Genomic DNA, 24,113 nt, shown 5'->3' with positions numbered 1-24,113 from the left:
CGGACACAGTAAACACCCGAAGGGCAGGCCACCCGTGGCCTTGCTCCACATGACCTGAGCTCACTGCTGGCTCTAAGACTTTAGGCATCCCTGTGTATGGTTTACACCTAGAGGCCCACACAAAGCCTGTGTGCTCATAGGTGGGGCTTTTGGGAAGTGCCTGGATAGTGGATTCACCCGCTGATGAGCTTACTGCTAAACGTGTTATTGGTAGGAGCTGAGCCGCTGGGGGCACGGTCTAGAAAGGGACAGGTCCCTTCTCCCTTGACCTCTCTGCTCTGCCTGCCATGTGGAAGCCTATTTTGAGACAGGGTCTTGAATTTTCAATCCCTGTCTTAGCCTTCCAAGCGCTAGGATTACAGGTATGCACCACTGTGCCCAACAAGGCAGGCATTCTTTACTCCATTGTTTTTCCCTTAGTTCTGATTTCCTCATTAATTTCATCTTCTAGTACTGTGAATATGTGTATTATTCACCTTACACTCTTACTAGAGTGTGTGAATACACCTAGAATAAAAGCCTCAAGAACATAAGTAGGAAAAGAGTGCCCAGTGTGGCCACTGGTGCCTGAGAAGCCACCTGTGCCCTGGGCTCACAGCAAGGGTGCCCTGAGTGGCTCTTGAAGCACCCAGGGGTGGAGCACATGGGCTGCTTTTGGACAGCGCCCCAGCTCTTCTCGAAGGCCTCTGTAAGTTCTCTGCCCGTGCCAGTATTCCTTTCTGCAAGCAGCAGCTCCCACTTGAGTCTCTCTGGAAACTGCTCTCATATCACTAAAGACTTAATGTCCCTTGATTTATTTTACTTGCAACAATATGGGTACTTAGAAAAGCTATGGGTAAGGTCACACTCTGGACAGTACATACACCCATGGCAGGGCTGCTCGGCTTTCTGCAAGCCATCAGCTCTGCCTCTCTGAGAGGGGTGAAAGTCAGTCTCTAGTTTTCCAGAGCTCAAACCACCAGCCTCTGAGCCTCTACCATTCCAGTGCAGGACTGTGGCCTCCGATGCGTCGAGATGGAGAAGCACCTCTCTCCCCTTCCACATGTCAGTCTGCACACCAGCCTTTATCCACAGAGGACGAAGAAGGGGCCCTGAAGAGACAAGCCACTTGTGGAGCCAAAGTTAAAGCCATCCCCACAGCAGGATGGAGCTCCCAGAGGCCAGACAAGAGTCCCACCAGAGGCTGAACTCGAGGTGCTCTGCTAGTCATGAAAATGTGCTAAACAGCACTAAGCCCATGCACAATTCCAAGGAAACAAGGTGGGCTGGCAAGTTCTCCAAACTCACTTACTAGGTAACCCCACTTCCCTTAGCAGCCCCAGGAAAGAGCAGAACAATGGGTTCCAACATCAATGCACTCCCTGAGCACCTGCCATGTGCTAGAGCACCTGCTCGGTGGAGATCACATACAGAGCACCTGCCACAAGCCCCCACGCACCCACTCACAGTACCTTTTGTGCACTGCTCTAAGTCAGGTTTACCAAAGACTGTGTCACTCACTAGACTCCACACAGATGTGGCACATGGCCTGGAGCGCCCACTGTACCCAAACGGTGCACTACTGGCCACCATTCTTGTGTGTGACTACTCAGAACCCGCTGCGCTGTGAGGGTACACCACCACAGCACCCCGACCTCAACTGGGAGCTGCACCGACAAGAAGGCTGGGATGTGGTGAGGAACCAAGGACAAGGTCAAGTAAACACTGAGAAGGCAACGTGGGGTGGGCAAGGGAAGCCAGGAGGCACAGGCTCCCTCCGCCAAGCAAGGCAGCTGTCTCCCTTCAGGGGATGGCTTCGGTGGACTCCGTGAAGCAAAACGGGGATCTGGCCACCAAGACGAGGGTGCACTAGGTGAAGGCAGAGGACAGCAGAGAAGAGGGAGGTGGGGGGATGTGGCGCTCACAAGGTGTGCCTGTAGGTTTTAAGTAACATGGAGGAACTGGATAAAACCCAACAGCCACTCGGGACCAAAAAAAAAAAAAAAAATCCCCTACAAACAAAAAAAAAACTTAGAATATTCGGAATAGGAAGGAATGTCCTTACTTTAAAGAAAACACCTGTGGCAACTCTGGCAACTCTGATCTCTAATGGTGAACCATTAAAGCATTTTCTTTGAAATCAAAAAGGCAACTGAATTTTTAAACACCAGAAATAAATAACACTACTGAAACTTCCAGTCTCCAGTTATGTACAACGCACGCATAGGAATAGCCTAAGGATAAATTTAACATAAAAAATACTGAAAACTCAGGGCTGGGGATTTGGCTCAGTAGTTCTGCCGCCTCCCTCGCTAAGCAAAAGGGCCCAAGTTTGATCCCCGATACCGAAAACTGTAAAACAATGTGAAAGTGTGAAAGACCAAAAGTAATGGACAGACACCATGTTGTGGATCAGAAGGTTCAGTATTAAGATACCAATTATCATAAACCCAACCCACACATTCAATACGATCCCACACGAGATAATCAGAACATCTTACTGCCAAAACTGATGGGCTGATTCCGGGGCATGTGAGCAAGCAAAGAACCAAACCGTCTTACATAGTCTTGAAAAAGAAAAGCAGTCCAGGACTTGTTCTACAGAGTTCAAGACCTACTCTGGCGGTTACAGGGACGAGCCTAGGACTGCTGAGGTATGGAGAGGTGCACAGACAGAAGAATTTGATCCAGAATAAGGTCTTTCCCAACAGTCAGTCATCTTCCAATCAAAAAGAAATATCTCAGCCCTACATGCTGAGATAACTGCATGCCCTACCCAAGAAAAAGGGTCCCAATCCCTACTTACAACTCTTCCAAGAGTAATTCAAACAGATCCACTAAGAACTAAAACCATATACAAACTCCTTTGACAACATATGAACCCTGAAGGAAATTCATAAACTGGGCTTCCTTAAAATTGGAAACTTGTGCCAGGCATAGCCACACACACCTATGACTCCAACATTCAAGAAGCTGAGACAGGAAGACTTCTGTGAGTTGGAGGACAGCTTGTGCTACACAGCAAGACCCTGTCTCAAAAACAAAACAAATTTTATCTGCTAAAGGACTGCATCTAAAATAGATCCTAAAAACTTTAAATCAATAACAAAAATAACTCCCCAGTTTTAAAATCAGAGGTCAAAGTTTTGAATAGACACTTCACAAAGGATATGCAAACAAAAATAATGACATGAAAAGATGCTTGACATTATTAGTCATTAGGGAAAACAGATTAAAGCCACGATGTGACAGCATTATACACTCATTAATGGCTAAAATTAAAGATTATACAATACCAGCTGGCAAAGAGGTGAGAAAAACCATTGTAATATGCTGGGGGAATGCAAAACAGTGCAGCCTCCTTGGAAATCCGGTAGCTTGGCAGTTTCTTAAGAGGCTACTACTTACTCACGCAGGACATCTCACAACCCTTCACCCAGGCAGCTCCGAGAAATGGAAACGTGCACACAGCCAAAGACTGCAGGGACATTCATAACAGTGAAAGGCTATTTCAACCCAAATATCCACAGGCTGGCAGGTAGACAGGTAAACTGTGGGGTCAGCCACAACTTCAACACCACTCAATGACAAAAGGGAATGAACTCCTAAGGAAAAACTCGAGTACTTTGCTCAGGGAAAGAGGTCAGCAACCCTGTCACAAACAGTCCTAGGAGAGGCCATGCGTTGGGAGAAGGGCTTCATGCTGCCAGGAAAGGACGCAGGGGCTGACTACCAGGGCTTGAGGGAATCCTCTTCCTCTCCCCCACCCCCTCCATCTCTCTCTCCCTCTCTCTGATACTCAACCCAGGGCTTTTGCACTGAATTGTGTACCCAGTCCCTTTTTGAGGTTTTTTTCTTTTTTTTTGAGACAGGATTTCAAAGTCACTAAGCTGAACTTGAACTTGCAATCCTCCTGCCTCAGCCTTCCACAGTGCCGAGAATAAAGACATGTGCCACCATGCCCAGTTTGAGACCATGTAACAATGTAGTGGTGGTGACACAGCTGTGCTTATTAAAATGCACCAAGCCATATGCTAAAAATGCTAACTTTGCTGTATAATTATGTAATTATGCATCAATAAATAGGACCTTTATAAACTAAAAGGCCATTACACACCCAGGAGAACTGCTGAAGTTGGAAAGACCAACCACATCAAGTACTGGAAAGGACACAGCACAATGGGACTACGATGCACAGCCGAAGTACGAGTGAATTTTCACAGCCACTTAGGAAGACAATCTAGCAACTGATGAGGGGATCAGATACTTTCCAATGTTTACCAAGGAGGAAGAATGCCCATACGTGTCCACATAAGAACCAGAAACAAATGCTCGCAGAAGCTTCGTTTGTAATGGCCGAAATCTGAAACAACCCAATGCCTACTTAATTTCAGAATGGACAGTGTAGGTCCAAGCACAGGCAGCTGTTCAGTATGAGCAACACCAAACCACCGGTACACAACACATGACAACACGGCTGACTCTCAAAACCATACCGATTGTAGAAATAAAGGCAAATTAGAGCACACAGAACAGGATTCCATCTACACGAAACTTCAGAAAGGCGGAAGGCACACTAACAGTGCCAATGCACCTCTGGGTGTGTACACAACACAGCAGTTTGGCTCCAACTGAACAAAACTTCTGTTCTTGACCATGCCTGTGATCGCAGAGGCGAACACATTTCCCAAATTAACTGTACACTCCAAATGGAGACAGGCTGGTATATGCAAATCATGTCCCTAAATTTACATATGCAAATATGCATGTAAACAAAGGTCCTCACATGGAGGGTCACACATGATTCCAAGAGTTGTGTCATCTGCTGCCAAGTCCACAGCGAGCTGGACAGGAAAACATAAAGGAGGGGCCACCACCAACAGGGCTTAAAAGCCTCCACCAACCACCCGACATTCCCCTATCTCCAACCTGATATTCCTAGCTAAGGTATATTCCTTACATGCCTTCTACCTTGTCAGACAAAAGTTTCTCAATTAAAATACACTGCCATCAGCAATGACCTCCAGGTTATATTGTTTAGAAACAAGATGATATCAAGTGCTCACATCAGCAGCAAACGTACCAAAACTGGAGCTGAGTTTAGCACGACCCTTGGGCAAAGATGACACACAAACGTGTGCAGTGCTCCATACTTTTGTGTAAAGGGAACCACTGACAACAATGAATGAGCTGGATGTGGTGGCGCACGCCTGCAATCAATCCCAGCACTTCCCAGCACTCAGGAGGAGGCTGGGGCAGGAGGAGTGCCATGAATTCCAGGCCACCCCTGGCTACAGTGAGTCCAAGGCAGCCTGAACTACACAGTGAGACCCTGTCTCAAAAAAAAAACAAAAAGGATAATGTGTCATGTGAGACCTTTGTGTCTTGCAAATTTTGTCTAAAAATAAATAATAAAACCCTAAAGGGGGGGGGAATACAAGTCAGTAGTATACGGTATGTCTGATGTAATGAAAAAAAAACAAAAGAACATGGGCATGTGCTTATTTTTACAAAAAGAAACACTAAAAAGATGGCCTAAGAGTAACAAAAATAAAAAATGAAAACTTTCTCTAGGAAAGGAGGAAAGAAAAATGGAATGGAGATGAAAGTGTTTCTCAAAAGCTCCTAAACCCAAATGGGGATTTATCTCAGTGGCACCACGCCTGCCTCCCAAGCACAAGGTCCTGAGTTTGATCCCTGGTACAAAAAAACAGCAAAAAACAAAACTGCTGAACCATGTGTTTTACACATTCAAAATATAAATTAAAACACAAAAAAATAGAAACTAAAATTGAAAACTAAAACGAACACAGCTAAATCATGTATCAAATTGATAACATAACCACAGATGGGTCATTTCACCATGCAGTTTTTAACATCCTCACAGGGTAAGTTCTAGAGACGAATGCAAAGAAACTTAAACTTTACTCTTGTTTTACTGCTAGAATTGTGAACTTATTTTTAAGTATATGGTATGATCAGTACATTGGTGTTACTAGAATTCATGGCTTTCTGCAAAAGAGATCTCAATACAATTCCACAAGTCCCAAGAGGGGAGCCTGCCACGATAGGAACCTGGACAGGAAGTGCTAGCCAGCATTCAAGCCCATCAGCATGTCCCCAGCCCCTCTCTAGCCCCAGGCACGGAGACCCCACAGGAACCTTCCACAGATGGGCGAGAAGAGGCCACCTCAAGGGTGACACAAAGTTGCAAGCCCAAGCAGACTGGAGGTTGCCAGGTTGGGAGACATCCGTCCCGTCTCAGGGGCCACACCGACAGAACAGCCCCACACGACCTGCACGCCTGGCACTCCCCTCCGGCAACAGGCTGTCCAGAACACATCCCTTGACCTTGACGTGTCTCGTGGAGCAGAGGATAGCTGGGCCCACTCCAATGTGCCTGTCTGCAGGCACCTTCCCTGACCAAAGCCCTGCTGATAAGGCACAATGCCCCGCATACAAACATGCTGGGCAACCCCCCACATCCACAGGGAGCCCAGACAGAATTTCGAAGGCTGGGTGGTCCAAACACCAGGCAGAGCACATCAGATGCCTGGGTCTGCACATCTCCCAGAGACAGGAACAGAGAAGTGCACTTATTTCTTTTCCACATGTTTTTGTCTATCTGGATGAGCATATATTAGATACTTCAAAAGAAAGTAACTTTCCAAAAAGCAGGCATTAATGAACCAGGCATAGTGGCACACGCCTGTAATCCCAGCAGTTGGGTGTTTGAGATAGAAGGACAGCCATAAGTTCAAGGCCAGCCTGAACTACATACAAGACCCTGTCTCAAACAACAATAAAAGTAGGTGTTATTTACAGTGATTGATTGTAAGAATGGGCTTTGTAAGTAATCACATAATAACAGCCACTTCTGAAAAGGGTGGGGGGGACTCAGACCTGCAGCACCCCCTGAACAGGGAGCCTGAAGGACACCTGACAGTCACTTGTGTGTGAACAAAGCAAAGATGGAACTGGCTCACAGGGAGCGATCAGGCCCATCCCGCCTACTGCTCACCTTGTGCCCAGGGGAGCAGCAGGAACTCCTCTTTACAGACACAACCAGTAAGTCTTCCTTCACCAGAGGTAAAGACTTCCCAACACTCTCCCATTTAAAAATAAAGGAGCGACTTACACAGCCAGCACCAATCCAACGGGCAGTGAATGAAATGTGGGAACAAGCCTGGCCGGCCAGCCCCAGCCTCAGCCCAGCTGCACCAGGGTTTCAAAGACGGCAGACCTCTGACAGTCCATAAGACAACATAAAATATGACACTACAGCTATCCTTCCTCCTCCAGAAACATCGTGCAGTATGAGACAGGAAGAGAAGGGGGTACCAAGAATTTTGTATGCAACTGTACTGAGATGCAGCTTACGGAACGTGACGTCCTCCCATCTTAGCGCACACTCTGATGACTTAGGCAGCAAGCGTATACAGCTGTGTAAGCACTACCCCACTGAGATGTAAACACTTCCATCCACTTAAGTCTCCTGAAGCCACAATGCAACCATGCTGGTCCAGGCAAACACTCCTTTGATCATGCCGCTCTCTCCAGAATCTCACACAAACACAACGGCACACTTCTGTTCCGGCTTCTCCCCCTGGACAGGTCATCATTTAGATCATCTGTCCTGCACACGTCAGGATCCACTCCTTTGGTGCTGAGCCGTGTCCCACTAGGCGCCTCCTGTTCTGCTTAGCCTCTCACCACATGCAGGACCTTTAGGTGACTTCCAACTTGGGGCAATTATAAATAAAGGTGCCATGAACACTGCCAGACAAGTCTCACAGGACATAAGCTTTCAATTCTCCTGGGAGTCAGAATACTGGGCAAGGAGAATAAACATTTGACTCTTTGTGTTTATTCTCCAAACTGGCTGACCACCTTAGCAATATCAAGGGTCCAGGACACCCACACTCTCTGGCACACAAGATGGTAGTTCATCGGTTTAATTTCATCACTCAGCATGGGTGGTAGTGCCCAGGCTTTAACTGGCACTGTTGTGCAGGCTGGTGATCTGAGTGTCTTTTCACACACTTACCGGCCACTTCTATGCCTTCTTTCAAATTTAACAAATTTAACAGAGCTGCTCCTCACTGTCTTGTAAAGCTGTAAGAATTCTTTATCTAGACACAAGTTCTTCGTTAGATACAAATATTTTCTTCAAATGCCTGTTTCGCCTCATTTTCTTAAAAATGTCTGTCAACTCTCAAAATTTTTCTTTTAATTTTCAAGTCCAACTTAGCAATTTTTGCTCTGTACAGCTCATGCATCTCATGCCCTAGCAGACCTGTCCCTATCCCGCAGTCACGAAGATCCCATAGATTCTCACCAATCTGTCTGTCCACAAGAGCTCTTTCCCATTGGTGTGGGAGCCTGGTGTTACTATAGGTGAGGCACGCGTGTATGAACAGGGCCTGGGCCCCAGTGGGACCACTGCACAACCACCTGAGCTCCAGTTCCCCCAGAGCCCACCACAGCCTGTGTGCACCCTTCCAATGGGAGCATCATGCCAGGTCTGCTGGCAGGGCCCTGGAGGAAGGGCACACACTGCCCTCGCCAGAAGACCCCACTGCATCTGCATCAGCTCCCTCCCTCTGAAACAGGAGCCACACACAAAAGGACACTGCAGTGACCAGGTGTACATGCACACGCGGACAGAGTAACCACAGGCCAAGCAGGATGGCACCTCTGAGCCTGAAGACAACACTCCAGGAGCCAACATGGTGGCAGCTGACTGTGATGGCAGGGACATCTGTCCAGACGCCACAGCAGGCAGCCTCCCTCCTCTGCAAATGCAGCTCATGCCTCAAACTCCGAAGCACTTCAGTCCGCTTTGGTACAAACCAGGCTTTGCCATAAGAAGTCACTCCAGGTTCCAATTAGAGCATCACCATTTATGAACATAGAGCTTCAATCACACCAACAAAGGCAAATCACTGAAAGCAGAGACCTGTTTTATAAGCACCTGGAATTCCCACTGGGACACCCAGTCAGAGGTGCTGCCTCACAGACAACCCTGGTCATGGAACCCCGGGCCCCCTATTCCTCCACAAAGTCACACTGCCCTCCTGGGCTCCCCACACCATCACTGGCCTCCCCTCATCTTTCCATAACATCCAAAGTATCTGTACCCTACCAGGAGCTGAATGTGGAAGGGTCACTCTCCAATGAAAGCCCTAAGTGGTATAAATCAAGGATCAAAATCTCTTGTGAGAGGGGCTCAAAGCCAGCCACCCAGCCGCACTTTTCGTGGTACTGCAGCACACTGGCACTGGAGCTCAGCAAGAGGGGTCCTGCGTGCCATAAGCACTTCCCTGAAAACCCTAGGCTTGTGCTTAGTTACCGCAAGAGCCGCAGGGGACCACCTTGCCCTGGACCCACTGCATTGGCACTAGGAACTACCCTCACATGGCCAGAGAGTGGGGACATGGGCCTTACCGAACTGGCCTGGATCCCACAGTCCCCCATGCAGCCGGGTTCCTGGTCCCCCAAGAGTTCAGTGTGGACGACAGACAGAACCCCTACAGCAATGGAAGTGGGCTTTGCTTCCCTCTGGCTGGACTCCCCCACCTTATGCCCTCATTAAATCTAGTCTTCCACCTCATCCTCCAGGATCCGCATTTGGACGCCACACTGAACTAAGGTGATCTTCTCTGCTCCCTCCCACAGCTTTGTCTCAGCTGCTGGGGTACTGCTCCCCACCTCTCCCATCCACCCTGCCTATACATCCAACTTCTCCAGACCCAGCAGTGCTCACATCCGCCTTCCGGGCCCAGAGTGGAGCTCAGGGCTGCCAGCGCCCTGCAGAGAGACGCATCCAGAACACCTGGCCTCCAGGCAGCAGTGAGCACCAGCAGACGCCAGCACTGGTGGGCACTGACACCCAGGGCCTCCTTTGCCCTCACCAATGACCCACAGTTTCCCATCCTTATTTTCTCCAATGTGGCATCAGGACCAACATCTAGAATCCCAGCCATGCTGTCAAATTCTTCTGCTCCTCATTTTCCCATGGCTCCCAGCTGCCTAAAACCCAGAAACCACAGCACAGGTTTTGGGTCTACACCTGGCACTGGCTACAAGTCTAAGCTTCCTGAACATATCCCACTCTCACCTGCTCCCTCAGCACCTTTGGCAGTGCTCTCCCCAGTCCCTTACTTCTGTGACTGCCCAAATCTTACCCATAGTTCAGCCACTACTCAAGCACCTCAACTTGCTAGTGCATCAACCACAGCACACAGCTCACGATCACTGCAGGGCCATACTAGTGATGCTGCATGTGAGCTCCGCATCGCCTAAGACAGGGCACAGACCCCGCTCACTCTCCAGATGCAGTCTGTCCATTTGCTTCAGACACTCACCACTGAGAAGACCCAATGTGTGCTGCTGCCCTTCCCTCACCAGGCTGCAGTGTGAGGCAGACCAAGAAGCCTTGAAAGGAAGTCACACATTTCATTTGGGAGGCAGCACAGAGCAGCAATCAGGGCAAACCCGCAGAGGGAGGGCTGGCCCTCCACCTCCCAGGGACCTGTCCCTGGTCCTTTTCCTCTTCCAGGGTCAGTCCCTGGTCTCCCTCCCTGCACCTCCTCCCTCTCCCATTCCCTGCCCACTGCACAGGGCTCAAACCACATATCTGTGCCTCCCGCTCTCCCCTCCTCCCATCTGTCAGAGCACTGCAGACTCCCTATCTATCTGGGAGGCAGCCTCTAGACTCTTCCCAGAACACGGTATCTGCCTGTGCTAATATTCTGAGGCTCTACAGAGGCACACTTTGAGCCCCTAAGAACAAATGGGGTGCGGCCCTCAGGCCCAGGAAGGAAAGGCCAGGGAAGGACCCAGGCGGGAAAAGCTAGAAATGTGGGAAGGACTGCTTGGGGAGGGCACCTGGGGGTGAAGACAAAGTGGGAGAGGGCTGAGGAGAAAAACAAGGGGGAAGGGTTGGGAAGAGGTAGAATCCAGGGGGAGAACACAGTGGGAAGAATCAGAGAGAGATAGGGGAAAGGACCTAGTGAGGAGGATCCAACGGAGAGCATCAAGGGGAGGACCCAGGGAGAAGACTCAGAGGGGCAAGAGCCAAAGGGGCAGGATAGGGCCAGGGATTTAGCTCAGTGGTTCTGCTGCCTGCCTTGCATGCACGAGGACCCGAGTTCAATCCCCGCTACCAAAAAAAAGGGGCGGGGGCAGGATCCAGTAGGGGAGAATCCAATGAGCAAGGACCAAAGAGAGTCCAACAGGGGAAGCTGGGAGCTGAGAACCCAGGGAGAGGACTGAGAAGGACCCAGGAGAGAGGATGAGGGCAGGGATGCGGGGTGGGGGGCAGCCAGGAGACAGGACCTAGGGAAGGATACCCAACTGTGAGGAACCAAGGGAAAGCAGAGGCCAAAGAACTCAGTTCAGGAGGACCCAGGTGAAGTTCACTCCGGTATAACTGAGAGGCCCAAGAAGCACCCAAAACAGTGGAGTGTACACACAGGTGTCCAAAACAAGACATTGCTCTCAAGATGTTAAAGGCTTCTCAGAAAGAAGAAAATCACCACAGAAATACCACCAAAAACTGACCAAACCCTGGGTGACCTGAGTGTTCAAGCAGGAGAAGAAACACAGGCCCCCACCCTAGCACATGAAAATAGTCCCTTGGGCACTCAGGAAGACACAGACCCCCGCCTCACACCCTGACAAGGGGCACCTGGAGGATGGGGTGCAGGAGGGATCCGCCTCCCAGCCACAAGGCAGCAGGAGCCCAGTGGAGTCTCTCTAGGTAGAGGGGATGCAGTGAGGACAGAAGATGGCCCAGCTCTGCATCAAGGAGGATAAGGAACGTCCACCGTGCCCAGAACACTCTCCGCTAGCATCCTGTGTGGCTTAGTTAATAAGTATGTGCTCTCTTTTCATACACAAAAAGGCTGTTAAATAGCAAATCACCCACTGTGCCAGCCTGATACCTGATGCGGGACCCTCCTGCATGCAGACTGCCTGCATGCCAGTCTGCTGCGAGAAGACCTCTGGTCCTGCCCAGTCTGGCCCTGGGACATGGGTTTCTCATGGTGTCCTTGCACAGCACCCATCTCATAAAGCCTGAGGGATGGAGGCAGGGCGCACGGGAGCCAAAGGGCCCACCTGCCCCCAATGGTAGAGACCAGCCATCCTGACAAGCCACACCTGCTGCCCAGCCAACCCAGAGGCACCTGCCAGACCACCTGTGTCCATGACTGGCACCTGGCTGCCTTGGCCTTGTCCTTCCTGAGAGCTCTTCCTAGTCCCACACCAATTCCTCTCTCTACCTTCTTAGCTTGGGAAACAGGTTCCAAACCACAGAGCACAGGTGACTGCACGGCCACACCAAGGTTCCAACAGAGGAGAGGAAGGCAAACTCATTCTCAAGTGTGGGGGCACAGTAGCACAGTACTGATAACAACTTGGAAGCCAGACAAGGGAGCAAATGCCTGTAATCTAAAGTGGGAGGGGGCCAGGGATTTAGTTCAGCGGTTTGGTGGCCTGCCTTGCAAGCACAAGGACCCGAGTTCGATTCCCGGTACCAAAAAAATAAAAATAAAAATAAATAAAAAAATAAAGTGGGAGAGATACAAGTTCAAGGGCAGCCTGGGCTACAATAGCAGCACTAGGTCTTACCAAAAAACACACCACCTCAGACATGGCAGATTACATGAAATATGTCAATAAAATTAGCTTTACCCATTTCTTTGTGTGCTTTTCACGTGCTACTAAAAACTTTATACTTGTGGTTCACATTCTATTTCTACTGGGAATTATTGTTAGAAAATCTCCTCTCCATGAAAAAACAAACTAAAAGAAACTATCTTTCAACCCCATGCCCACCTTCAGCGGCCTGCTTCCCTATACTTCCAAAACACACCAGGCACAACCTCACATTCCACTCAGATCTGGCCTGTTCTGTCCACATCCACCTCCACCTGAGGCGAGTGGCAGCCCTGCATCCTCCCACACTAACCTGCCAAGGAGGTGCCTACCACCTCCATACCACACCTCTGCTCACTTGTCCTCTGCCCCAACCCCAGGAACAGCATGCCCCAAAGATGGCTTCAGCCACCTTTCCTGTCCCCCTCCCCAACACCAGATGAGCACCTTTCCCTGTGCCTGAAGTTTTTTTTTGTTTGTTTTGTTTTTTTGGTACCGGGGATTGAACTCGGGTCCTTGCGCTTGCAAGGCAGGCCACTGAACTGCTGAGCTAAATCCCCGGCCCTGTGCCTTAAGTTTTTATGTTCTTTTTTTTGTGTGTATTTTTTTGGCACCAGAGATCGAACTCGGGTCCTTGCACTTGCGGGGCAGGCACCAGAACCACTGAGCTAAGTCCCCAGCCCTCCCTGTGCCTTAAGAATCACCCATCTTTAAAGGACACCCATCCCCAGCACTGACCTCCCTAGATGTTTAGTAGACAGCCCAAAGTTGCACATCTACAATTAAAGTCTTGAGTTTTATAGACAAATAAATAAACAGCCTGTTCTCAGAAGTCTCCTGTACTGCTGGACAGCGACAATCGGGGATCCGTGGGCCACACTCAAGATATACAAGGCTGTCAGTCAGGCCTCCACACCACGCCAGCCACGCCCACCACCTTCCCGCTCCCAAAGAGCAAGAGGCCCTGCAAGGTGGCTAGGGTGCTTCTCAGACAGCAGACAACCCAGATGCCCAAAGGGAAGGAACTGCAGTGTCTCCACATGAGGGATCACAGGGCCATGAAGAGGAAGGCCAGCAACCAGCAACAGCACAGAAGAACCTTGGCAATAGATCAGTGTCAAGAATCGCAAGAGGACACCTGCAGCAAGCTACCTGTCACTAAATTCACCTGCAGGATGGTACTTGTCAGTAACTTCAAGCTAAGATGAAGTGTACACACCTAGCAGTGCATGGGAAGCAGCAGCACACACACATTAAGGGCCAGGGCCAGGGCAGAGGGCGGCTGGCTGCACAGGCTGGGCAGGGGCTGCAGTGCGTGGTCAACCTCTGGCTAGTCACCCAGCACAGTCCTCGCTCTCCTGCAGGGGTGGTGTACAGGTGCTTATTAAAATGTGAAAACTGCTACATAAATGAAAGCAGGCCACACAGGGACAGGCACTATGACTCAGGTCCAGGCGTCTGAGATCCAAAAGCACAGCCTCTGTCCCAACCATGGCCTCCCGTCCTGATTAGTGGCCTACAAAATGCCAGCCCATCTGCCCACTGACAGGCCACACTGCACCAGGAGACTCCCTGACTCACATTCTGGACATCCCAGCCACGCCAAGCCCCACGACAGACACTGAGGGTCTGACAGTGAGTGGGTGCTCCTGCTCAGCCCGGGAGCCTGCAGCAGAGGTGGCAGTGAGTCAAAAGAAAGCCCAGTGGGGAGGTTCCCAGGTGGGCAACCCCACACTTCAGAACCAGTGTCCCCAGGACGCAGCAGAGCTGTCACAGACCAGGGGAAGCAAGCAGGAAGCACTGAGCTCTGCAGAGCTGAACTGGCCATGAGTGAGGAGTATGAAACCAGAGGACAGCGTGGCTGCCCGGGGAGAGCCAGACTGGAACTCTTTGGGGTGAGACTGCTTAGGAATTTATTCCAGAAACAGCAGAACACCCATGGGGTCATCCAGTGGGGCAGATGCAGTGCAGAAGAAAAAGTGAGGAACACCTTGAGGCAGGAAAGCATTTAAGGTTTGGCTCAACGGTGGGGTCCAGGGGAATTCTCAAGGACCCTGAGTGACTGCACACCATAGGTTCCCCACCACTGCACTAGAGCCTTCACTGCTTCCTTCACTGCTAAATACACCAGAAGTGGCATAAAATAACTCTCCACTTAGTCAGCAAATCAAACCTGTGTCCCTTCTGGGTGGGGTCCCTTGGACCAAGAGGAGCTTCTTTAGGGGGGTAGTACCAAATCCAGGTACACTCTACCACTGGGCTATTTTTAAAACTTTGAGATGGAGTCTCAGTAAGTTACCCGGGCAGATCCCAAGCCTTCAATCTTCCTGCCTCAGCCTCCCAAGCAGCTAGGATCACAGGCATGCACACAAGAGGGGACTCCTGACTATCGGACTCCCTTTCCAGCCAGTGGGAATAAAGACCAGGCCTCAGTCTGACAAATAGGGCGGCCCCAAGAGACAGCTGAAGAGGCAAAACTCAAGCACTAGGAAGTCAGGTGAGGTCAAAGGTGGAGACCACAAAGCACACCCTGTGGGTCCCAGCTGGAAATGTGCATACTCGCCTGCCCTGCGTCCGTGGGACAAAAGGGCTAGGCTGTGCCACCTCTATGGACCCTGAGCCAAGGTGCCCACACTGTGGGCTGCCTCTTCCCAGCCTGCTTCCTCACGGCAGATGTGTGAAGTCCATGTTGCACGCCAGGGAGCCACACCTAGGCCATGAGGGCTGTGCACAGGGAGTGCACGATCCTGGAAACTCCAGGCCTCCATATAGTGGCCTGGGGGTTCCCAAAAATGCATTCACCTGCACACTTAGCACCCACACAGGCAGAAACTTCCACTACTGGACCTTGAGAATCATGAGCCTGTGTGCACATCAGCACGTGGCAAGAAGGCTGGGGCCAGAGACACACCAGCTAAAGCATCGCGTGGAAGGTGGTAACATTCACACTAAGTGTTTCCTGAGTAAAAGGGCAAAGGGACCAGGACAGATTGCACTGTGGTAGCAAATGTCACCACCATACAAGATTCTGATGCAACACCAGTGCCAGATCTTCCTTCCCCTGAGACCTAGCGGTTGACTCTTCACTCCTGCTGACCCTGCGGGCTCCTCAAAGCTCTCAAGCTTCTTTCCCTGAGAGCCACCGCCAGCCTTACCACTCTCGTATCCCACCCAGCACCAGGCCAGCCTCTGGTCCACAGAGCACGCCTGGGAAGTGGCTTCCCACACCTGTCCTAGCCAAGGCCCTAAGGCCGCCAAATGCCCTGACTCCCACATACTGACCCTTCCCAGGCTCCCGCCTTATAGAAACTACCCAGCACCCCTGCTCACTCCACTCCGCCTGCACCAGACAAGGCCCCGCCTCACCCCAGCCTCAAGCACATCAGCAAGCCCTGTGTCCACATCACACTACCACCTGAGCCTGGCCACCTCTTCCATCCTGCCCCTGCACTCGGCACTGCTCCTGTCACAAGCCTCTCACCTCCAGCCAGCCAAGACCCTCCTCCCAACCTCACCTGGAATCTTACATCTGCCCTGTCCTAAACCTGCGCAAAGATTCCAAGCTACCTGTAAATTCTTACTTCTCTCCACTCAGGACCCATCAAAAAAGCCCTGCCAGCCAGGCATGGTGGCACACTCCTGTAATTCCAGCACTTCGGAGGCTGAGGCAAGAGGATCACTGTGAGTTCAAGGCTAGTCTGAACTACATAGAGGGACCCTATCACAAAAAAAAAAAAAAAAAAAAAAAAGCCCTACCAACTGCCCCACCCAGCAGTCCCCCCTTGGCCACGGGCACTTGGCAGAATCAGAAATACTTGCTGGCACTTCCTTGTTAACTGCCTGGCCCCCGGGAAGGGCCACAACAGAAAAGCAGATATTCAACAACCCTAAGACCCTCAAGGCTGGACCCCCCCCAGCACCCACTCAGCCATGCTCACTGGACAATGCACATCCTTATAAACTCTAATTCAGATGGGCCACAGACACAGTCGGCCAAGACTAAGTGACTAACGCCCAAGGCTCTGAGCCTGCATGGTCAAAGAAATGTAACTTCAAATGAGACACAGCTTTTCTCCTATAGAAAGAATAATACCAGCACAGCACAAGGCAGGCCAGGGACCCAGGCAGCAAAACAGCCTCAAGGACCACGGAGGGGTGTGCAAGCACACAGACACAGGCAGGACAAACCAAGTCACAGACTCAGCAGTTCACGGGGTAATTCTACTTTCATAAAATTCAGAAATTCATCAGCATCAGAAACGGGCCGACACGATAAGCCCTCAGAGGCAAACTGTCTGGGCAAAGTGAGGTTACAAGTCCCTTCATTTTCTTCCACTGATCTTCTTTACTTTCTAAATGTCCTATAATAAAACACAAACCAAATTTATAGTAAGGAACCGGATGGAAGAGAAATGATTTCCAACCAATAATTTAGCAATAAATCACAGAAAAATATCAGCCAGAAATGCTCTCTCCTTGTCCTTCAAATGAACTGTCCTAGCACTTAGCATGCTAGTATTCTGTAGCATTTTCATAAAGCTCAACCTCGCCTCAAAGAAGGCTCATGTAATGTCTGCCTGCCTGTAGCTCGGCCTGTCCATGTGCCCTGGATGTGAAAGACAGAGCTCCCGGGGAAAACCCAAAAGGTATAAAGTCACCATAAAACTGTTTCTGGCCCTCTCCGCTGTTGGTGGGAGTGTGGACTGGTGCAACCACTGTGGAAATCAGTGTGGAGATTCAAAATCTAAAACTAGAAGTTCCATTCGACCCAGCTAGTTAGTCCCCTTCTTGGTATCTTCCCAAAAGAATTAAAAGCATCACACCACAACAACATATGCACACCCATGTTTATAGTGGCGCAGTTTGTAATAGCTCAATCTCAGAAGCAGCCCAAATGCCCATCAACCAATGAATGGATAAAGAAGATGTGGGGTTTTTTATACAACAGAGTACTACTCCACCATAAAGAAGGACAAGCTTGAGACATTTCGAGCTAAATGGATGCACCTTGAGAACAAACTCCTAGTGAGATAAATCAGACACACGTGTAAATATTGCATTGTTTCTTTGGCAGGAAAAACCGAAAGGGTAAATAAAGACCAGAATTTATAATAGATGTTGAGAAGTAGGAAATAAGTGTTCAAATGAGAAGAGAAAAGAAAAGAGAGGGGAGAAAAGGAAGGAAAGGACAAGAAAAATAAGAATAAAAGGAAAAAATGGAAACAGACCTTTTGTAAATGAGGGGAAGTGGGGATTAAAGGGAGAGGAGGGGAATGGAAAAAAAAAGAAACAAGATACATCATGGACAGGTACAAATTCCCTATGATGAATGGGATCGTTATTTATATGTAAAATGTACCAATAAAGTAAAAATAAGTAAGTAAAAAATTATTCCTGGGAATATCCATGGATTGTAGCACAGTCAGAGAATGAAAAGGTTATCCCGCCTCTCCCCCTGCACCCAGTCTGTGACACAGCCACCTTGCCACCCTCCAACCCTTCTCCCCCACAGTCTACATCATACCAACAGACCCTCAAAGGCTCTGCGGGGTGCTCTAGCCCACACCAGCCCCTGAAGAAGGCTCAGCCTCCTGGACCTCGTGTCCTACACTGCCCACTATGTCCACTCAGACTCAGGCCCCCAAAACAAGTCTATCTGTTGCTACAGGACCTTCTTACAACTAAGCCCTCCTCCTCCTCCTCCTCCTCCTAAAACCTCATGTCCAGTCTGACAGTTATACAGCACCCCTACAAGCTCACTAAACGTTAAAGCAGACACATCCAGAAGCAGCCTCCCCCAAATCCAGTTCCCTCACATCATCCACAGGACATACACACCCCACAAGTCACATCCTTCTCACGAGTTTGGGGGCCAGACGAACAGTGCATACCTTCCTCAGAGCACATTTTCCTATCACACCCACACAAGAGACAGAAATGTCCCATGAAACTCTTGAAAACGATGGACAAAAGTCAGATGCAGAAATGCAGGCCTGCAGGGAGCCTGCGCTCACAACCAGCTTGTCTGGTCCTCAGGACCTCCCACCAGATGATGCCCACAACGCCACCAACAGGGAGCATTTCACTGCTCTGTCCACTCACACACAGCAGCCAGGCTGCACCACAGATGAGCCAGGGAAGCCAAGACCAGTTTGGGGACAAACTATGCTATGCACTTTTTCAAAGTGGAGTACGGGGCCTCAACTGTAGAGTTTTGTGTGTGTGTGTGTGTGTGTGTGTGTGTCTCTCTCTCTCTCTCTCTCTTTTTAAATTCCTTCCTACAGGGGCCAGTGATTTAGCTCAGTGGTTCTGCTGCCTGCCTCACAAGCGCAAGGTCCTGAGTTCGATTCCGGTATGAAAAAACAAACAAACAAATAAATTCCTACAAATAGCCAAAAAAAATGTAAAAATCAAAAAAGTTACTTCAAACCTTTCACAGCCCTACCATGGAAATATAAAGTTCCCAAACATAACTTTATAGTAGCTGATCTACTTCAAGGGAATGTGAAAGAGCAAGAAGTTTTGAAGGAGCAGTCCCAAATGAGACTACAGTCATGATGCCAACACCCAAGGCAACCTCATGCCCAGATGTAGTCAGAAGAGTTCACAAGGCCACCAGATGCACAGCACCCACACAGAAGTTGTGCAGCAGAGGGGCCTCCTACTTTTTCTTTTCTTTCTTTTTTTTTGGTACTGGGGATTGATTGAATCGAGTCCTTGCACTTGCGAGGCAGACAGCAGTACCTTTTAAAACTAACTGTTTTCTTGCTATGGAAAGCTTGAGTGAAAGGCTGCTAACCACACCTTAAGACAAGAGCCCTAAATGACAACTGACAACTGTGTCCCAGGCCAGGAAATCAGAGGCTTTGGTTCATCATAAAAACAAAGACAAGTAAAAGTGTTCTGAGGGTAATGCAAATCACCATTATGGTTTGATCAATTCACACATAACCAACTATTTAAGAAAGTTTCCTTCAAAGTTCCACTTGGAGGGAGGAACACACTGAAATGGGCCTTATAAACACACAGGGACTGACCACTTCAACTTTATTTTGACTTCAAAGACACAGATGTGGCCGATTTGTCCCACTCTACTTCGAGGGCAGTGGCAAAATGAGGTGGGTACCGTTCTGATCCAAAAGCACCTCAAAGGGTCCAGGGATTTAGCTCAGTGGTTCTGCTGTCTGCCTTGAAAGTAAAAGGTCCTGAGTTCGATTCCAGGTACCAAACAAACAAACAAGCAAACGCACCCTGAAGAGAGCCCTAAGAACAGCAGGCCTGCTCCCAGCATCCCAGCATCCCAGCATCCCTTGGGCATCAACCGCTGCATGACCGACCTATGAGCCCCAAACAGCCTCCTCCAGAGCACCCAATCCCCTGGCTGGACCAGCACTCAGCCTTGGCGAGTCATCGCCTTCTCCAGCTCAGACCCTTCTCCAGCAAGGCCGAGCAGGAGCACAGTGAGCAGGCAGGACAGATGCCCCCTCAAGAGTTCACAGCCCGTCTCCTGCTGCACCCCAAATGTGAGGCGCACTGGCTCCCAGGGAGCACGGAAGGAGTGTGAGCTGCTCATCCAACCTCATCACCAAGGAGGTGCTGAGTAACCCACTTGCCCCGCCAGGGCTCCTCCAGCACCAGAGGTGCAGCCTCTGCTCTACAGCGAGCAGAGCGGCCTGATGCTGTCTTTACATCTCCCCACAAGTTACTTTTCTTGGTTCTTTTCAAGCGCCACTGCCAACTGAGTGTATTAAGAAAAATGGGATAAGGCCTCTGGCCTATAGCAACCCCCACCTGGGCTACTCCCTCAGGCAGCTGCATCACACACACAGGCAGGAAGCCCATCTGTGACACTTCGGCAACATTCTCAGCCCACAACAAGCGCCTCACCCACTTTGAGACAGAGATGACTTGGATAAAGCCCTCCTTCAAAGACTTTGGTACTTCCACAGTAACATCATGCTTCAAACAGTGAGAATGTAAGAAACAGGACACGTGAGGGAATAAGAAATGCTACTTGACAGCTGTGCACAGGCTTCATCCTGACAGGATTCCACGTTCTACAATGATGTGAACTCCAACACTATAGCCAGGGAAGTTGAGGTTCTATGAACAATGAGCCCAGTCCCCAGTCAAACAGCAACCGTATCCTCAAACAGCAAAATATAAACTTCTAAGAACGTCCCTTGTGCAGAGGCTGGCCCCTAGAGACCCAGTGCCATCACTTCAGAGGTGGCCTAGCCAAGAAGGTACATTAGCCACTGGTGGATTTACCTTCCCTCTCCCACCAACAATTCACACGCTCCACCACCAGATGGGAACCTGGGCCCTGTCCTTACCCACAGCCCAACCTTGCGAGCACCATCCTAAAAGAAGTAGCACACAGGTACTCCCGGGCCACAGCATCTAGAGTGAGGGCATGGCTTTCTGTCCTGGAACAGGCACCTATGCTCTGGCCAAGTCCTAGGGCAACAAGAGAGTAAACCGTGAACGTCAGCCGGATTAACAGAGCCACCGTAGGAAAATGCTAATTTGCACACCAAAAGGTTGCCTTTTAGAAATGAGGCTCTTCAGCACAGCACCTATTCAAAAAGGTCCTTCAGAACCATTTATACACATGCTAATCTGAACGGCACAGCCCAAAGCACCTTCTCCTTCTCTCAAAGGTAATCACCATGAGACTGCCATTGCGGCCACCCCAAGGTATGTGCAACCAACTCCTGCTCCTCAGTGTTCTTGAGATAACCACAGGTCTCTAAAGATCTCTTCTATCTTCTTTTCTCATTATCCTCACAGTGGATAAAATTTAGACTCTGGCACCTTCAAACAAGCAAATTACAACTGCAGTAACATAAATGTCTCTTTGAAAAACTGTTCTAACAAATATCAAGGCGAGTTTGCTAAAACCAAATTCAACACGCTTATTAAAAGCTCACTGTGAGTTGGGTCCGGCCTGGCGGTGCAGCAGGCCTGCATTCCCAGTGCTCTGGGAGACTGAGGCAGAAGGATCACAAGTCTGAGAGCAGCCTGGGTAACTTAGCCAGACCCAAAACAAAACAAAAGGCGGCCCTGTGTTCAAACTGCAGTATGTAAGAGGGGGTGAACACTCATGAAGGCCTGCAATTTGACCTCAAGGACCTCAGGTAGAAACAGTAGGCACCACCCCTCTGCCCACTAGAGGAGGGCCTGGGAGGGGCACAGCACCCTTTCACACTCAACTGCCAACAACGCTACTCCACTTGACACCTACTTACAGCTTTGAAACCCTGCCCTCCCCCAACTTTCTCCAGCAGCCTCAATTTGTATCACTAAGTTGTAACAGGGAGCTATTAGCCAAGAAAAAGTTTTGTGAAAAGTTACTTCAACCTTTATTCTATACATATTTTATCATGAAAGACGTCAATGAAACAAATATCAACTGGAAGAATTTAACATACTCTGATCAGTGATACAATACAGCCAGAACATTTGTAACCCACCACTGTGATACACAAGATGTAGACTGTACTGTTTAAGAAAAGAACTTTGGCTCAGAACATTGGTGATTTTATCTCTTCTTGTTTAGCACTGACTATTAAAATAAAATAATTAATCAGCATACTTAAAAGATCATCTGAGCATAAAGAGATGGATGGATATAGACCTTTTATTTTCTAGAAATCTGTGGCCACTTTAAAGCCCTGCTCTCAGAATTTGCCACCAAACGTGAAGAGAAGCCAATCTCTGCCTCACACACCCTGGATTGCAGAGATGCAGGTCAAATGAAACAACTTTTTTTGAAGGAGCTGACTCCTGGCCAAACACAACCAACCCCAACCTGACCTTAAAGTAGACTGCAGAAGTGAGTTTCAGGACAGCTCAAGACAGAGACGGCACAGACGCCCTTTTCAAATCACATCTTCCTTCTCTCAGGGAGAAAAAGAGATGAGCTTTACCTATAATACGCTTAGAACAAGGGAACCGGGCCAACTCCAGATCACTACTGAGAAGATCCATAGCGCCTGGCCCACCAGCTTTGGGCGTGAAAGGACAGCTCAGGGATGTACTTGCTAGGCTGTGAGGGACCCCTGTGGAAGGGTCTTTTAAAAGTAGATACAAAGTATCTGGCACTCCACCTAATAGGCTACAATCACAACTGCTTTTATACTAAACATCCCTCATAATTTCCACCAAAAGGTCAAAATACACATAATGAGCAAAACACAACCTTCAATCAAACACCTGCAATTTCTTCACACTCCCCTGATGTGTGGCTAGGGGTACTGTGGCAGCTCTTGGGGTGCTTCTTTCCAATCCCCTCTCCTAGGAGCACAGCAGCCCCCCCACTGCCACCCCACAACCACTCAGTCTGGCTCCCGCTCCCTGCTCCTGCCTCATGAGGCAGATCCCACTGGATATTTGACCGGAAGCCCTGAATCTCACCAGCTTCAACAAGCTGGTGCTTCAGCTCTTTCAAAATGACCAGGTTCTTCACAGAGAGCAGGAGGGACCGAGTGACAGCAGCAATGTCCTCCTCACTTTACTATTGCTGCCACAGCCGCTGCACGTGTCGCTGCACACCAGGAGAAGAGCGCTTTGATAAGCTCAACACTCCAGCCCAGGGTTCAGCTCCTGTCTGAGGACTCCCAAACAAAGCAGCCTGGCATGCACTGGTGGGCATGGAATTGCCCATCAAACAAGGAATCCTAAGGGATCACAGGCTCTGAGAGAAGAGTGTAAAAATCTCAAAAGCTGAATCAGCTTTCCTGCCCAGACGTCTGTGCACACGTGTGGGTTCCACATCACTGTCACCTCCTGCACCCCAAGACCTGTGTCCCAGAACCACCCCACTGACCTCCGGGAATGGCAGCAACGAAAGTATCAGGCTGACTTCGGTGCCAACAGGAGCTGAGACTGCTCCAGAGCATGGGCCTCCTCTACCTCCCTGATGACAGCAGGGAAGCCCAAGTCTTCCAACCAGACTTCCTCAGCCTGGGTATGTGTGGTCACCCTTCCTGGCCCTCACCTGCAGAAGTGGGGAGGGTGTCTCTGACCCACCATCACACCCCAGCGTCCAGGAAGGCCACCAGCCTGACACAGAGAGGAAAGCCCTGCATAAACTGTGAACAGGCACCAGAAACGCTCCTCTGGAACTGTGCGGGGGCAGGACACAGGGGACCCTTCCAAGTACCCCTGCAACAGTAACACTGAAGAAAAATACAGCAACCAGCCAGTGTCGAGAGTGGCCAGGCATCCAGCCCGCTCACGGGACGCACAACACCTGGGCAAAGACAGCCCCTCGGCCTGCTGCCACAGCTGCGGGCCCTGCAAGGCAGGCGGCCCAGGCAAAGCCCCAGAACACAGCCCAGAACTTCCTGGAACGGTGGCAGCCGTTCCGACCCGCCCTCCCTTCCCGCCTGGCGCGTCCACTCACCTGGGGGCAGCTGGAAGTTCTGGATGTTGGTCGGGTTCTGAGGCGGCTGTGGCAGGCGGGG

At 49.9% G+C, this 24,113-nt stretch overlaps 1 protein-coding gene across 1 annotated transcript in view; it reads right to left on the bottom strand.

The window, feature by feature from the left end:
- The window catches only part of Taf4 (TATA-box binding protein associated factor 4), a gene marked incomplete at its 5' end in the record, with an annotated part of 60,747 nt that extends 36,634 nt beyond the window's left edge, over positions 1–24,113 (bottom strand). Inside the window, one exon of the mRNA XM_010638202.3 lies at positions 24,053–24,113. Coding sequence (XP_010636504.3) covers positions 24,053–24,113 — 61 coding nt within the window. The remainder of the gene's footprint in view (positions 1–24,052) is intronic.

This window comes from Fukomys damarensis, unplaced genomic scaffold, assembly GCF_012274545.1.
Source record: "Fukomys damarensis isolate Sample0158 unplaced genomic scaffold, DMR_v1.0_HiC HiC_scaffold_22, whole genome shotgun sequence".
Classification (NCBI taxonomy): Eukaryota; Metazoa; Chordata; class Mammalia; order Rodentia; family Bathyergidae; genus Fukomys; species Fukomys damarensis.
Note: the sequence above shows the minus strand (reverse complement) of the source record. Positions and strands in the feature narration are given on the sequence as shown.